Raw genomic sequence first — 16,804 nt, 5'->3', positions numbered from 1 at the left:
TGGAGACCTCAATGAGAAATTGGATTATTGAGCTTTGGGTTCTGCTGTGGTTTCGTTTCAGCTGAGCTGTTCCACTGGATTGAATGTCAAGTCAGACCCTTGCTTCTCACAGGGACTGCAGGGCACCATTTAATATCAGATGCACAAATATCCCCATGGACTTATTCAGGAGTTAGAAGTGCTATATATAAAGAGGTTATTACTGTTTCTGAATACAGATTAATAGCAAAGCCTTCCTCTTTAGATTTGGAGGCTGGCACAAGAGAACAAGGTAGGGATCCTTTCTGATGATCTCTGTTGCTATAATAAAGTGGATTGTTCTGATATAATAAGAAGGTGGTATCAGCTTGTTTAGGTGAACACTGAATTATGCAGAAGTACAAAACATTTCTTAATCCAAAAGGGGGAACTCCACCTCACCCCAAAAAACTCTTTAACTCAATAAAGAGGCGTAGAAAAAAATTAAATAAGGACCAAACATGATCAGAAGATCCATTAGCCATGAAATGTTGAATATCAATTGGAAAAAAGTGCACTAAGGGTACAATCCTATGCCTGTTTAGACAGAAAAAGGTCCGGAATTCTGTAGCCAACATGGGTGAGTGGGGCTTGCTTGACCTTGTAAATCATTTTTTTCTCTTAATCAGGCCTAGATGGCACCTTGTGGCGGACCAAGTTGGCCCTGCCTGACCCCTAGCAGCTTTGCAGTATTTGCAGAAAGGCATTGCTGGCAGGGGTAATGGGGGATGCACTGCAGCGTTTTCTTGGAGAGAGTCCCATTTGTGGGTCTGCTAATCTCAAGTAACATTGAAGAGGAAAGTTAACTGCAACACATGATGCCCAAGAGGATTATAGCACTCTAAGGTAGTCAGGCATTGGGTTATTCCTTTAGTGTCTGTATTATATAAAGGAAGATAGAATGTGAAGTTGTTCAGAAAACTCATCAGTTAATATTTATGAATATTAGCCTCTATGTAATAGCCTGTATATAAAATCCAACTGAAAGACCTTTGGATGATGAGTGCGAATGCAGAACATGACTAGTCTCTGCTTTAAACTGTTGTCCTAGGAATATCCAAGAAAGTATGAATCCAGAAGATGAGGTGGATGAATTCCTAGGACGTGCTATTGATGCCAGAAGTATTGACCGGTTACGGTCTGAACATGTTCGCAAGTTTCTATTAACTTTCAGGGAGCTTGACTTGGAGAAGAAGGTAACATTTCAAAAGAAGATGCATCTCTGTAGAGATGAGTTAGCGTCTGAGAGCCAAACTAGGCCTGGTGGTGGCATATCCGTGTCTTTCAGCATAGGTCTGTGTTAACGATCTGTAAATTCAAGCATTTGTGCAGCTCAAAAGAGGAACATGAATGGCTGCATCAAACACCTCCATTCCACAAACCTAGACTGCTTTAAACTATGCAGTTCCTCTCTTGCATCTGCTTTTTTTTATCAGGTTCAGAAAAGGCTACTTTTTGAACCAGGCTGGTTTTGTGTGCAAACAGGCCCCTTCCCCAGTTGTTCTGTGAGGGAGGCACCCCTGGAGGCCATTTTCACTGAGTCTTTGAAGACAATCTCAGCATTGGGTACCCTTGTGTGAGTTCTGTGCCCTCCAGCACATGAATTTTTAGGGGGCACTTACGAAAGAGCCTGAGAGTAGTTCCATGGCAGGCATCCTCTGTTGCCACTCTAAGAAATGGAAGCTGGCAGCATAGCAAAGAAGGCAGAGGCGGATCTGTTTTGCAGCTTTCTGTTTGGCTGTTGAAGTCAGGAATGAGTAAACTGCAGCTTTCCAGAAATTGTCAGAGTACTGGTCCCATCATCCCACACCTTGGTGACTGGGGCTGATGGGAGTTGGGGCACTAACAACATCTCGAGGACTACAAAGTTCCACAACCCCCAAAAGGGGACTTTAATTTGGAATTTCAGTGCCTAACAAAGGTTTTCTTTCCTTTCAGTACTCCAAACAGGTGGATGATCGTTTTGGTGCATATGTGGCTTGTGCCTCCCTAGTCTTCCTCTTCATCTGCTTCGTTCAAATCACAATCGTTCCACAGTAAGCAGACCTTTGTATCTTTCTGTCTTCCTTTTTCCCATGTCTGGCTCCATTGCACTGAAGTGAAGAAATTTATTTTCAATAATGCATGCCTATGTGACAGTGTTTGCTGTTCATTTGCTTTGGGCCTTTCATGCAACAGGTTCCTGCTGTACCTTTGTGCTCTATGGTTATTTATTTTGGAAGAATCTGGTTTAGGGTACTTTTGCGGAAAAGGGAATTGTGGCTGTCTGTCAAGGGAAACTTGCTATTGTAACAGAGGACTAGATGCACAGGAAGGAAACTCCTTTTGAAAGCAGCTTGGATTGTTAGCAATAAGCTTGTATGCCTGATACGTTTTATTCTAATCTAAAATTTAGCTCTTGTAAAATTTGGTCAGGAAAAGTTATTTGAAAACTGCAGAGAAATGGAAGGAGATGTAGCTCAGGGATGGAAGATTGTTAAGAAAATCAGATTGGGAGCTTTGAGGAAGGAACAGGGGATCATAGCAGCCATAGGAGCATCACTTGAGGTTTCTCTTGCCCCAGTTATTCCTTCTAGGTCTAGATGTGCAGAGCTTCTTCCCTGCCTACACCTCCATGTTTTTCTGACCTGAGTAAAACTCTCCACATGCATGGTGTGCAAAGGTAACAGAAGGATGCATAGGAAAGGTAGGCAGCAATTTAATCTTGTGTGCAGGCGCACAGATATAGAAGGCAAAGGTGCTTGGATTGGTGCAGCACAAACACCTTGCTGTAGCGCTTTTGCTAGATGGTTCCTACCGTCTTTCCCTGAATATAGGACCTACCCCGAAAGTAAAACCTATTACCAAAAACTATAGGTAATAGGTCTTACTTTTTTTGCTTGCTTGCAGAGTGCCAGCGGGGTGCAGAGGGCGCAGCAGGAGGATGCAGAGAGGCTTAAGCCGATACTTCCTCTATAGTCCTGGCTCCTGTGAAGGGCGGAGTGATATCAAATGCACTCCGCCTGTCACAGGAGCCGGCACTATAGAGGAAGTATCGGCTCATGCCGCTCTTGCTTCCTCCACTGCCTGTGACAGTACCGGTAGCAGGCGCTGGAGAGGATTTGTGTATACAGCTTTTGGCAGCAATTGGAGTGCAGAGCAGAAAGGTGCAGAGCAGAGGTATGCAGAGCGGAAGCGCGCACAGCAGAAAAGTGCAGGGCAGAATGGTGCACTGCACAGCAGAAAAGTGCAGAGCAGAAGCGTGCAGAAAAGTGCAAGCAGAAGGGTGCACAGCAGAAAAGTGCAGAGCAGAAGGATGTACATTAAATGTACATTAAAAAAATAAGACCTACCCGAAAATAAGACCTAATGTGTTTTTTTGAGCAAAAAAACCAATAAAATAAGACAGTGTCTTACTTTCGGGGAAACACGGTAGTTGGGCAGTTGTAGCCACCAGCACTCGAGAGAAACACTGGAAGTCTTGCCATTCAAGCAGAGCTGGCACCATGTTTGAGTATGTCCAGGGCAAGGTGCCCTTTGGAAGCCAAAGATTGCACTCTGGTGCCCCCTCCCTTAAATGCAGCAAGCAACAGGAGGGAGCACTGGACAGGGCTATGGCTGCCAGCCATCTTCATTTCTCCAGAATTCCCATGGGCCCTTGCACTTGCTGGGCATGCTCTCTGCTGACAGCGAGCCTGCATTCATGAGAAGGTCCTCTTCTACCAGTCCTTGGAGAGTTCTCTGTGTGTGTGCTTTGGAGAGTGAATAAAGAAGCTGCCTATCCATGTGCCGTTGTGCATATAATGTGGGAGTCTGCAGTTTGCAGTTGACTTCCCAAGGGACATAATACTCATAAGCAAAGAGCTGAATGGTGGATGTGCAAAGAACTTGCTGTGCTTGCTCCTGAGCAATCTAGTCTCCTGTACTTCTTACAAGAAATGCATCACATGGTATTTTGCACCATACTGCTTCTGAGTAGGCCTGCTGTGGTGGATGCTTTGTGATAAATACACAAAGCTGTGTTCCAAAGGCTGCTTTTTTGTGTGGCTCTGAGTAGATCACCTCTGATCATAGTTGCTGTTATTATGGCTCTGTAGATTCTCCTTTCCCATTCTTCCTCTTAGAGTCGTTGGATTCTCTGTGGAATCCGACTTGTTGCTGGAACCAAAGAATGCAGGGCCCATTTTTGTGTGACTGTGTGATTTTCCCCTCCCCTTTTGCAGGTTTCCTGTCTCACCCTTCTTGTTTTGTGATCTGGGTTGCTGACCACTGGGATGTCAAAACCTGCTGTGTCCCTCATGATCGCTTAGCTTTATCTCTGCTGACCTGCCCTCCTGTCTGTCAGAGCAGTGGGTGAACGGGAGATGATGGAAGCTGGGCTGTCTCCTGGACGGAATCTCCCTCCCTCCTTCCCCAAAACACCCACACACTCCACTCAGACTGCAAAAGTCAACATTCCTTTAGTCTGTGTATCACTATGACTTTTTCCTCCAAGCAGAGAGAAAGCGGAAAGTGTAAGCCAAAAATATAACATTTCAACCGTCCCAATTATGAAAAAAGAAGGCAAATCCAAGAGATGTACGTAGGCTAAATTTAGGCCAATATCTTTACTTTCATGTGTGATTAATAGCTACTAAAATGGTTCTTTTGGCTTTAGCTCAGCGTCTTGAAGGCTTTACATTGGAGGTCTGTGATTTCTGTTACTCTTCAGTCATGATTTGTCCCTCTCAGTTTACTAAATTTTAACAGAAACTGGCCAGTGATGACAGAGACACCCACTGGGTGTTGTGTTGGAAATGTATCCTGTGCATCTTCGCTGAACCTGAGATTTATTTTTGCAATCTTCTGTCTCAGTATGAAAAATACCCGTTTGCAGTGGGCATGAAGCCATGAAATTGTGTGCCCCTGACATTTAAAGCAGTGTGGCACTTATTCCAGAAAGCAGCCATGTAACTAGGGCATGCCTGTTACGTGCATGTGTTTGTGCAGCCCTGTGCAGATATTTGCCTGCCTGTGTGGGGAGAGAGCAGTGCACACACACATGTAAGCCCGTCTGGCACTTGGCCACCTGAAAAGCACTTTGTAAGTGGATTCAGCTGAATGCATTTACAGAGCTTCTGGTGAGGCGGAGTTTCTGGTCATGGGAGCTCTGCAAGTACAATCAAACATGGTTGCATAGCCCTTGTAAGAGTTTTGCACTCAGTGTGCAAAGGTCTAACAAGCAGCCAGGCATGCCGCAGTGGTTGCATATGTACGCGCGCGCGCGCGCGCGCGCGCGCGCGCACACACACACACACACACACACACACGGATCTTTCGATAAAAGAAAGAAAAATGAGGATGAGAATAAAAAAGAAGCCGTAAAATAATAGTGCATTAATAGCATGATTAGGCTACAAGTTACCTTCATAGAACCCAAGGGGGTTATTCAGTGATGTCCATGAATCAGCAGGACTTGCTACTAGTGCAGTAGAAACCCAGCAGGGCCTTCAGCAAATGGAAATGAGCCAAAATAGAACTGGGCGGTTCAGCAGAGCCTGCAGAGGGAGTGCTGCTTTCCTGTCCGGTTCTGAGAATCAGTGTTCTGTTTCTGGGTTGTTTCAGGAAGCATTTGCTTACTCGCTGTGGGTTTCCCTGGGCCAACAGTAACAGCAGGTACATGGCAGCAGCACAGGATGTTGCGCATCAGTGTAATATTACTGGTTATATTTAGTAACCAGTGATAAGCTACAAATTCCATGTTTTGAAGGAGGCTGGGCTACTAGAACCTTGTTGCATGTGATAAAATGGTTGTCACTTAACTAGACAGAAGGCCAATTGAATGTTTCCATGATAAGCAATTCTTAGGGTCACAGGGCCATCATTATTCAATGCAACCATCAGACTATAAATACATGTGGCCTAATATGTATGATTTAAAGTTAGTCCATTCAATAGTGTAATTAAATGCAATAATGTCAAAAAGAAATGCTTTTTTAATAATTAAACATCTTGATGCCTTTTCATTCACTGGCTGTAAAGTTTCAAGGTAAAAACAGGTTTCTTACTATTCCATACTGAACCTTTTCATCAAGCATTGTCTGATTTTCATTTCAAGAAAGAAAAGATGCTCTAAATTAGCAGAGCAGTAGAGGAGTCTGAGTCACAACAGTTTCCCCAAAACCATCAGCAGGGAATACTGCAGCCCAGAGCCCGCCCAGCAGAGATGTCCTCCTTTTGTAACCAGAACTCTTGCACCCTTTTTTCAATGTGCCACAGCATCTATTTTGTGTGAGGAGAGAGGTGGAGTGTGAAAGAAGTTGACCCAAATTCCATGGCCTGAATAAATGAATACATAACAACCAAACTGGAGGTTTTGGTTAAAAGCATAATTGTCTCCCTGGTCATAAAGTCCTACTTAGATAAATTCTGTGCTCCCTCATAAGCAGCTATCAGGCTGTTCCCTTGAAAGAAAATGAAGAGTTAAACAACAGATAGGAAAAATATGTGCCTCTTTTCATATGTGGAAAAGTCAGCATCAATGTGAGAAGGTTCCTGTTGGCTTTTCTACATATGGAATGGACTTTCCAGCCTTCCTGTCTGTCCCCACCCCCGACCCCAAAATGCTTATATTTGAAGCTGCCTTGGAAAAGCATGTACTTGGGAACAATTCTCTCTGGTGGGCCAAGTACATCTTCTGGTGCCAGGACTTAATGAATCACCAGGGACATAAGCCTTGGTAGTCTCATCTTTCTACTACTCCTTTTCTCTTTTCTCTTTTACTGCCGCACAGTCTCTTTTATTCTGCCCATTGCACCCCCCCCCCTTTTCTAGGACTTCTTTTCTTCTTAAACTTCCCATACAAATTGCCTTTCTGATAGAACATCCCTCATGCAGAGACTGCTCCTCTCATCTGGAGACCCAAGGGCAGCTTCACCTGGACGCGTAACTTGCTCCCATCCATTGACTGTCCATAGAGTGCCATGTATGTGAACGTCCATCTGTCTTGCTTATTGACAGACCGTACCAGCAACTGATACTGCGTCGCTTTTCAGTGATATGTTATCTGTAAATGTATTACCTAAAACAACCCTTTTGAATACATTCTTAATAGATGTGCAGAAAGGACCGACAAGGATGTGTTTTAAATTTGAAATGGTTGGAATTTAAGAGTATTATCTTTGAAGGTTAAAGCCTTGGGGGATGTAATTAAAAGGGGAAAATGAAGTTATAATAAATAAAGATAAAGCAGATATTGTATTTTTGCAAGAGACACATCAAAGAAAAGAGGTAGTTAACGAGTTAAAGATATCATGATCAAACATTTATGAGAAGTGTATTGGAGTTCTAAGTCAAGGGGTGTGGCAATTATTATATCTAAAAAAGCTGCATTTTTTAGATAAAAAAGATGAAAAACTTAGATTTTTGATAATACAGGGAGAGTTGAGAGGAGATAATTATATGTTAATGTTTATTCACCAAATGAAAATCAGATGGATTTCTTCAAAAAAATGGTATTTAAAGAGTTGAAAGAAATAAAAGGATTTGTAGTAATGGCTGGGGATTTTAATATGGTAATGAATAAAGTGAAAGATGAATCAAACCCTAGTAATAGAAGTTATAGTACTACAATGTTGACTAAAATGATAAATAAAACTGATTTGAAAGATGTATGGAGAGAGTTAAAGGGAAATGAAAAACAGCATAATTTTATTCTTCAGTTCATAAAACTTGTTCAAGGATAGATTATATACTTGTGTCTAATGATTTGTTATCTAGAGTGTGTAAAGTGGATATAGGTTTGATAAAAGTGACAGATCATGCTTTGGTAAATATGGATCTTAAAATTAAATGTGATTATAAAGAAGTTAAAAGATCGGAAATGGATGTAAATATTCTGCAATAGAAAGATATAATGGATTGAATGGAAAAGAACTTAAAAAGAGATATGGGAGATTAATAATAGAGAAGGTAGTCAAGAAAGCTTGATTTGGGATACAGTGAAGGTGGTTGCAAGAGGGCTAGATATTAGAGAAGCGTATAATTTAAGAAGACAAAGAATTAAAAGTGTGGAAATTTTAGAAGGACAAATAAAAGAATTGGAGAAAAATATATAGAAAATAGGGACATAAATATTTTAACAGTAATTCAAGCTAAAAAAGAGTTGCAAAATATTGAAACTGAAAAATACAGATGAATTTAATATACTTAAAAAGGGAATAGTTTGAATTTAGTAATAAGAATTTGAGATTGCTGGCTAGAGTTACACAACAAAAAAAGCTAAAAAATTAATTGGATTAGTAAAAGATGAGAGTGGTAAAAAGTGTAATTTAACAAAAGACAAATTAGGAATATTTTACAGATTTTTTTCTAAGTTGTATTCAAGTGGTAAGGTGTGATTGGATAAAATCAGATCCTACATAGAGAAGAATGTTGGGAAAAAACTATAACAGATGTATAGGGAGTTGATGGAACAATTGATTAGAGAGGAGATAGAAGATATTGATAAGTTAAAATTAGAGAAAACTCCTGGGATGGTTGGTTTAGGTCCAGAATATTATAAATTTTTAAGAAGATGTTTATTCCAAAATTAAAATCTTTATTCAATAGAATATTGTTAGGAGGTGAGATGCCAGCATCTTGGAAATACTCTTCAATAGTTTTAATTCCAAAACCCAATAAAGATCTGATGGATCCTGGAGCCTATAGACCTATAACCTTGATTAATCAAGATGAAACAAAAATTAACAGCAATATTCACAGAGGATGAGTAGTTTTTTTAAATTTTATTTTGAAAGCAAAACAATTATAATAAACAGAGCAAGCTGAAATAAACAAAATTTCCAAGGGAGTTTGATACAAATCCAACCTATACAATCAGCCAGCAAAATCTATCCATTAATACTCCATAAAAATGCAACAAAAAAGAAGTTCTTAATGTAAACAGCAACAAATCCTCCAGTCACTTCAGATCCTCCGCAGATTTCCCTATCCTTTCTAGACACCTCAGATCCACTTATCATGCTGCACATTCCTCTAACCATCCTCTAAACAACGTACTCCACTAGTCCATTTCTCCATTCTTCAGTTGTTGGGGGCTCCAGTGATCTCCATCCAGAACCAGCTACAATACTAACTCTGACATATTCCCTGAAAGGCTCTTTGGTACTATATTTTTAAGACTCATGAAAGGCTACTTTGATTCTCTTAAAAGAAAAATTCAATGCATTAATATTAATTGATAGTATCTTTATTCTGTCTCCAAAACTTGATCTGAGGAGCTCAGACAACTATCTCTATTCAAATCTGTCATCAGTTTTCCGGCATCCAATTCAGATTTCCTTCTCATATTAATTCTTCTCCTCTGCTCCTCTGCACTTCCATCTTTCACATTTCTTCATACCTATAAGTAAGCTACAATTTAACAATATAGCTTAAAGCAAAAGAGTTCGGGGAGGAGAGTCAAGAAAGAAGGAAAGAAAGGGAGAAAAACAAAGAAAAGATAATGGGGGGAAAGAGAAAGAAAAGGGACAAAAAATGAACGTGGATGGACCTAGTTGGTTAGCCTTCTATCAATATTAAAATCATTAGTCCCATTCTATCTCTATTGAAATATTAATTTGAATTAGTTTGTGAAGAGGCATTGTTCCAACTTTCATAGCAAGGGGCCTTGAATTCCAGTCTTCTCCAGGTCCAACAGGCAGAGCTAATGGTCTCTTAGTAAGTCATATTTGTTCTTTAGGATTATTCATTTTTTATTCTCAAGGAGGGCCAGGACCAGTGAAAAAACCCCAAGTTCCATCAGGCAGATACAATTGTTCCTTAGAGTAAATCATGTATAACTTAGATAAACAACAACAACATCACCCAGCTCAAACAACCAGCAACTCCCTTAAAAATGGCAACGAAGGGGAAGAGAACCATCTCGTCCACTGCAGTGAGCTTCAGCCAGAATCAATTTATAATATCCAGGATTCTTGAATAAAAATATCAAACCGTTTACAGCTGCAAAATTGAGTAGAAGAGTACCCCTTTCAAAGTCCTTTCCTAGCAGAGAAACCAAAATTAGGCAGAATAATTCTCCCAGCTAGTATTTTCATACTGAGGTCAGTTTACAGTATTTTAATTCTTAGTTTCAGAGTAGAGACATTAATCAGCTTTGGAAATGAGGCACCATCTATCAACAAAAGATTATCTGTTTCAGAGTCCCTTCAAAATAAGCAAACAAAAATGCCTTAAGAGTTCAAGCTGCATCAAATTAGTGTGTTAGTCCCTTGGCAAAGAAAATGACATAATATATATATATAAAAGAAAGATAAAAAGAAAAGGAGGAGGAGTAAGTGTGGAAGGGACCGACTTTGTTAACTGTTTCCAGTTTCACCTTATTAAACTCATGATGCTCACCTGTCTTTTAGAGAGGTAAACACTCCTCAGGGCAATTTAGAGGCAGAAAGCAGCAACATTTGCTGCTGTTTTATCAAGTCACCATTTCCCCGGAAGTCAGAGAATGAGTAGCTTTGTTGGTAATTATGTTAATGTAGATCAAAGCAATTTTATAATAGGCAGTCAGATGGCAGATTTGACTAGAAGAGTATTAAACAGAATTGAATATATATAAGGAAAATTTAAAAGCTGGTATTTGATATTTTTTAAAGCTTTTGATTGTGTGGAATGGCCAACAATAAAGATATTAATAGAATTAATGGGATTTGGTACACAGTTTAGAAATATAATAAATCAATTATATTTATTTATTTTATTTATTTTATTTATTTATTAAAACATTTTTATGCCGCCCCATTCGCCGAAGCCTTGGGGCGGCTTATATTCAAGGAATTTTGCAATGGCAATAGTAAATGCCATTGGAAATATCCCTCAGCCCAGGTACTAGACAGGGTTGTCCTCTTTCTCCAATTTTGTTTGCTTTAGTTATAGAACTGCTACCCTGTTTCCCCGAAAATAAGACCTAATCAGAAAACAAGCCCTAGCATGATTTTTCAGGATACTTGTAATATAAGCTCTTCCCCAAAAATAAGCCCCAATTAAGATCATCAGCCAGACGGATGAATTTAGTGTGTCTGTTGCAACACAATTCGGAGTTTGGAAAGTTATGATGATGTTCCAGAAGAAGATGACATGACTGTATTTGAATAAATGTAGATTTTTGTACATGAATAAATATAGATTTTTGTACAGGAATAAATGAATAAATGTAGATTGTTCTACATGAAAAAATAAGACATCACCTGAAAATAAGCGTCTTTTGGAGCAAAAAATAATATAAGACCCAGTCTGATTTTCAGGGAAATACAGTAGCAAATACTATTAGGGATGATAATTTAATACAAGGGGTTTATGTATTCCCAATGTGAAATGTTATTATATAGCTAATCAAATGAGGCATATACCAGATATTATAGAACAGCCATATAAGATAATATGGGGTAAATTAAAATATCAAGACATAGAGAGATCCTTATTAAGTATCTTTCTTCAGCAAGACTATCAGAGTATTATTAAAATGATAGGAAACCCTTTTTTAAGAATATGGTCAGAATTTGGAATAAATATCTATCCCATCGTTTTTGCTGTTATATCCAATTACAGAACAAGAAAAATTCCCAGCGAATCCGAGGAGGGGTTTGAAGGAAATACTGAAGAGTAAACATGTTATTAGGTTAAAAGACTGGAAAAACCACAAATATATCTAGTCCCCCACCCACCCAAACCTACCAGTGCCTCTTCATCGCACCAGGGAAATGCTGGAGAGATTTCCCTGTCCAAAAGAACAGGGCAGGAAGGCATGCTTTGAAGGCCTCCCTCTCTCTCCTTTCACTTCTTCCCTCTCTATGGTGATGACAGTTTTCCTTAGTATTTTTTTTTAATTAATAGGCTTTATGGCAGTTTGTTTGTAAGTACAGGTTGTTTGTAACTTGAACATTTGTAACCTGGGAGGGCCACAAATTGCCCATTGCTGGGAAACAGAAATCCCTTAGCACTCAGAGATGGTAGGAATGAATAATTTAAGGCCATGTGGATCACTGAGAACCTACGAGCCTGCAAGTTTCCCTTGCACTGAAGTGCACTGGCTTTTGCTGGCCATTGACAGTTGCTGCCAGGATCAGAATAGCAGATATGATCACTGCTCCACAGCCTGTGTTACCGAGCAGGCCCAGGCAACCTCACTGACAGCGGTAATGACCAGCATCTCAGGAGGAAATCTAAATGCCACAACTGTAAGTAATCGACTGCCCCACATAAATATATTGTGCATACTATTAGCTCACTCTGCAGATGAAGATGACCTACAGAAGAGTGGGATTTTGTTTTCTCTTGGATAACTGCAAACATAATGCAGTAGGTTGTGCAAACAAAACACCTTGTGGGTGGAGTGATCAGATACACTATTTTATTTGCTTATTCTTCCGTAGTTCTAACACGTTCTGTTTGTCTTTGTTAAAAAATGCCTCTTGTGCATACTGCTAGGAAGGATGTGCTTGCAGAACTGATCTGTGCTAAGAGTCCCAGCAGGTAAAGAAGCGCATACTTTTTGCTTGTTTAAATGATATTGAGACAGATAATTCCGGTGATCACTTTTCAGCAGATCACGAAATCCAGGGAGAGGCTTAAACAGATGTGTTACAAATTTTGCATATTAGCTAAGAGCCAGCTCTTGGAAGTTCTCACTCGGCTTTCACTTGGGCAAAGCTCCCGTTATCAAGTTCCTGTTGGGACAAGTGGAAATTTTGCCTGATAAACAACCACAAATCCCGACATGGCCTGAAGGTTCAGCCTTAAATATCTCTGGGGAAACCAATCATACTCTTCCTTCTACCCTGGAACCCCTAACACCTAACATTGCATAAACTAAGAATTGTTGCACTACTCTCATATAATTTTAGTTCTGAGGATTGCAAAGTATCTGCAGTTAGCTTAAACTAATAAGACAGAGGTTGGGTGGCCCCAGAGTTGGTTTGTGTGTGGGCTGGGGCAGTGTAAGGGTGGAAATATTCTGCAGTGCTTTGCCCCCACTCCCGGGCAAGAGGTCTCTCCCTTCCAACGTGCACCTACATATTTCATGTCCAGTGCTGCTCATTGCTTGTCTCCCACATCCCAGAAGCACACTGAAAAAGGTGAATCGGGCGTGCTCTTAAGGGAAGAAACCCGTTGCCAGCACAACAGAGGGTTGTGTGAATGCAGCAGGATCCTCTGCTTGCATTCCTCCCTGCTGGTCTCTGGAGTGCCGGAGAATCACCGGAAGATTGGGATACAGGATCCAATATCACGAGTGCCAGGCAGCTGCCCATTGCCAGGTATTTTTTGCCAGCTTCAGTGAGCTTCTGCCAATGAAGTGAAGGAGTTCTACTGTGATGTGATATTGAAAGAGTCCTTAGACTGTGTCAGGGCACAATCCTATGCATGTGTTGTTAGAAAAAATCCTACAGCGGCCAGTATGCCCTAGTATACCTCTGTAGAGTGTGGCTGCATTCATACTGCTCGACAAGCCACCCTGCATGGTTCCCATGCTTTGCAGTTTTCTGCCAGGACCTACCTGACAGACAATCAAGTGGTTTCTATTTTATCATGGTTTCCAAACTCCCTGCTTATTCTCTGCACCATTGGCATGTGTCCCATCAGCCGCTGAAGCTGCAATTCAAGCCCAAGGTGCATCACTCCCTGCCTGTGTCACCTGCCTGTTCCTCATTGGTCTACACATAGAGGCTAGATGGCTAGAGCAGCTCCTGTAGTCACCACTCTTTCCAGCAGACTCTGTGGTAGTTGCATACCTGCACTGTGGAAAACATGATCCAGGGTCAAACAGCACAACAAACTGTGCTGGCACAGAGAAACTATAGAACAAACTCTTGTTTCTTCTCATGATTTCTAAAGACCAAACTTACCATGATGAAATACAGCATTATGCATGGTATAGACAACAGCATAGACCAGTCATAGCAAGGAGACACCGTGGCTTATTATTGTGCTGTCTGAACCCAGCCAATGCAAAGGTAGCCATGAATGGTGCAAATTCTGAACTAAGTTGAGAACAACTTCGATGTTGTGAGCCGCCCCGAGGCTTCGGCAAGGGGCGGCATAGAAATGTTTTAATTAATTAATTAATTAATTAGTTAATTAATAAGTCCTGTGCACCTTTAGACTGACTGGCTGGAGCATGCTAGGCATTGTAGGACTGCTTTCCATCTAAACATACAGATCGGTGTAGCCTAAAATATTATTTGCTGAATCTGTAGAAGCCTTAGGTGCATTTCAGTTCCTACTGTACTGTAGCACACAAGGTTTTGGATGGTGGAGCAGTGCCCTCTTTATTATTTTTTTACCATAATAAAGCGGTGTAAACAAATGGACTGGCTCACTGCTTAGTAGTGCTTCAAATTAGTGCATGTGTTGACAGCTGGGTCATAGCAGACAGGCTTAGACTCATTGCAATCAAAAGACACATCACAAATACCATTAGCAGTTCCTTTTCATTCTAACAGCTTTAGGAGAGGCTAAAAGCCATCAGGAGTGTGGCTTCAGGATAAATTCCTTGGGGGAAACATCTTCCCAGTTGAGTCCTTCCCTACAAATTTGCATTGGCGTTACTCCAATGAAGCTCTCATGACTTCCACTAGATAATTCTAGGAACTGTGGGGGTTTTTAGGACACTGTGCTAAATATTCCTAGCTCTCCCTCCCAGAACTACTGTTCTCAGCTCTGAGGGAAGCAAATGAATATTATATTAGCTTGTCTGTCTGTATTATGAATGTTCACTAAGGGCTGCTAAGAAGACAAAATTATGTTTCCAAAGAGCATAATGGTCCTGCTCAGGCTTGACAGTCTCAGTCCAATAACCAGAACTAGGCAAATCTCAATCTATTGGGGAATTATTTGCAACAGATATGCAGGGATCTCTGATTCCCAATGATGGAACGGAGTAATTAGTCATTGCACACCCAAAATTGTACTGCTGATACAAAGAAACACGTGGTAAGCTGGAGTGGCTTTCTTGTGTGGAAGGGTTGTGATCTCAGTCAAGTTCTGCTATTCCAAACAAATGGTTGGGCTCAAAATGTTTTAAATCCTAGTGACAATGCACATGGCTTGTCAAATACGTAGAATGCTTCTGAACCTCACTTTCTTGCACACTCTAAAGCAAGTCCTGCCCCTTGCAAAAACAAACAATCAAATGGTGCTACTGAAGGCCTTCCCTATACTTTTTTTATCTATGTGCAGCAGTGGGGTGGGGGATTTTCAGAAACAAGTGCCTAGGTAGAAGGTTTAAACCAAGGATGTTGAGCCTCTTTCAAATCAAGAACTGAATTTCATGTTGAAGAAGCTCTTGTGTTATAGTGGTGGGCAGGGTTGAAGTAAAAGAGGTGGAGCCAGCATACAAAGGATAACATTACCTTTTAATGCATCTGAGGGCTTCAACAGCCCTGGTTTAAGCCTCCCCTATTTGCATGTGGTTATCCTAATCCAGATCAGGGCCCTGTAAGAATGCAAGCAAGGGTCCCCTGCATGCTACTTATTTAACACTTATTAATACATATCTTGAACTTTTAACTCTCACTTGAGAGTCCTTTGCACCAGGTTCCACTTGGTGGATCTCAGGGTTTTGGTAAACCTTGTTGTTATACTACATTTCTACCCCACCTTTCTTTCCCTGGAAAGGAGCCCAAGACAGCTTATGATATTCTCCGCCTCTTCGTTTTATCAGCACAACAATACAAAAATAACCCCGTGAGGTAGGTCAGCAACTGCCCCAAAGTATCCAGTGAGCTTAATGGCCAAGTGGGAACTAGAACTGAGACCTCATGAGTCCCAGTTCAAAAATTTTAACCATTTTGTCAGACTGTTGTGTACTGTTAAAGCAGTTCCCTTATGCTACCATAATAGGTGATACCAGCAAAGATCTGCAGGAGCATTTCTTTGTGGGTATGGAAAAACAAGCTCCATGCCTCTTTCACCACCTAGTTGCTTCTGTATGAGCTTTCTTCATGGAAAACACTCATAAAACACTGAAGAGGTGCAGGGTGGTTTGGTAATCAAATTGGTAATTAAATTTGTTGGTAACATTGATGCAAGTATTACTCATTAGAAAACAATTACATTTAATGATATTTCCAGTGATATTCAAAGGGCATATTTAAGTTGCAGGTGTACATAGTTGCAGAAGGAATTCTTTCACCTAAGAGGTCAGACTGAACCGGCACTAGAAGATGTATGACTGGTCTCCGTCGTTTGTCCTTTTGTTGAAGGCAGGGAGGCTGAATTAGACTGGAGTGAAGTGTCAAGGGATGAGGGATGGGGTGTTTAATCAAAATCTCGCCAACTTAAGCTGCTGCCTGCCCCTCAGGGAAAATAGCAGTTTAAATAAGAGCGAAGTTGCTTTCATCAGAGAAAATGGCACAGGGAAAAGTGCTAAAATCCCCTCATCCATCTCCCATTCCCCAATCAAGCATGTCATGTATCGTTTGAGCGAAGGCAAGGGATGTTTTTTCTACGTAGAGGACTTGTGTGACTATGCAGGCTCAAGTGGAAAATTCTCAGCACAGACTCCAGTCCCTGAGATTTTCTGAAAGGAAGCCATCACAGCTAAACTGGTTTGTGAGCATGCTGTGAACCGATAGGCACTAAATGCTATCTGAAGGCTCACTTTCATAGATTTTGCTCCCAGAATCTTCCCGCTCTTGCTACTATCCAAGTTAATGCATTCAACTAAATCAAAAGAAGAATTATTGAAGAAAGCTTTTTTGTGCTTTTATACTACTGGATAGAACATGACTAAAATTTAGATATGAAATAGAAACTCAGATGTTGCAGCAGC

At 40.8% G+C, this 16,804-nt stretch overlaps 1 protein-coding gene across 1 annotated transcript in view; it reads left to right on the top strand.

Moving 5' to 3' along the window:
• The window catches only part of ADCY5 (adenylate cyclase 5), a 276,967-nt gene that overhangs the window by 229,585 nt on the left and 30,578 nt on the right, over positions 1 to 16,804 (top strand). Inside the window, exons 10-11 of the mRNA XM_044438027.1 lie at positions 1,070 to 1,214; positions 1,957 to 2,054. Coding sequence (XP_044293962.1) covers positions 1,070 to 1,214; positions 1,957 to 2,054 — 243 coding nt within the window. The remainder of the gene's footprint in view (positions 1 to 1,069; positions 1,215 to 1,956; positions 2,055 to 16,804) is intronic.

Source organism: Varanus komodoensis, unplaced genomic scaffold (assembly GCF_004798865.1).
Source record: "Varanus komodoensis strain SLA01 unplaced genomic scaffold, ASM479886v1 scaffold32, whole genome shotgun sequence".
NCBI lineage: Eukaryota > Metazoa > Chordata > Lepidosauria > Squamata > Varanidae > Varanus > Varanus komodoensis.
The sequence above is the reverse complement of the archived record's forward strand: the minus strand, read 5'-3'. Positions and strand labels throughout refer to the sequence as shown.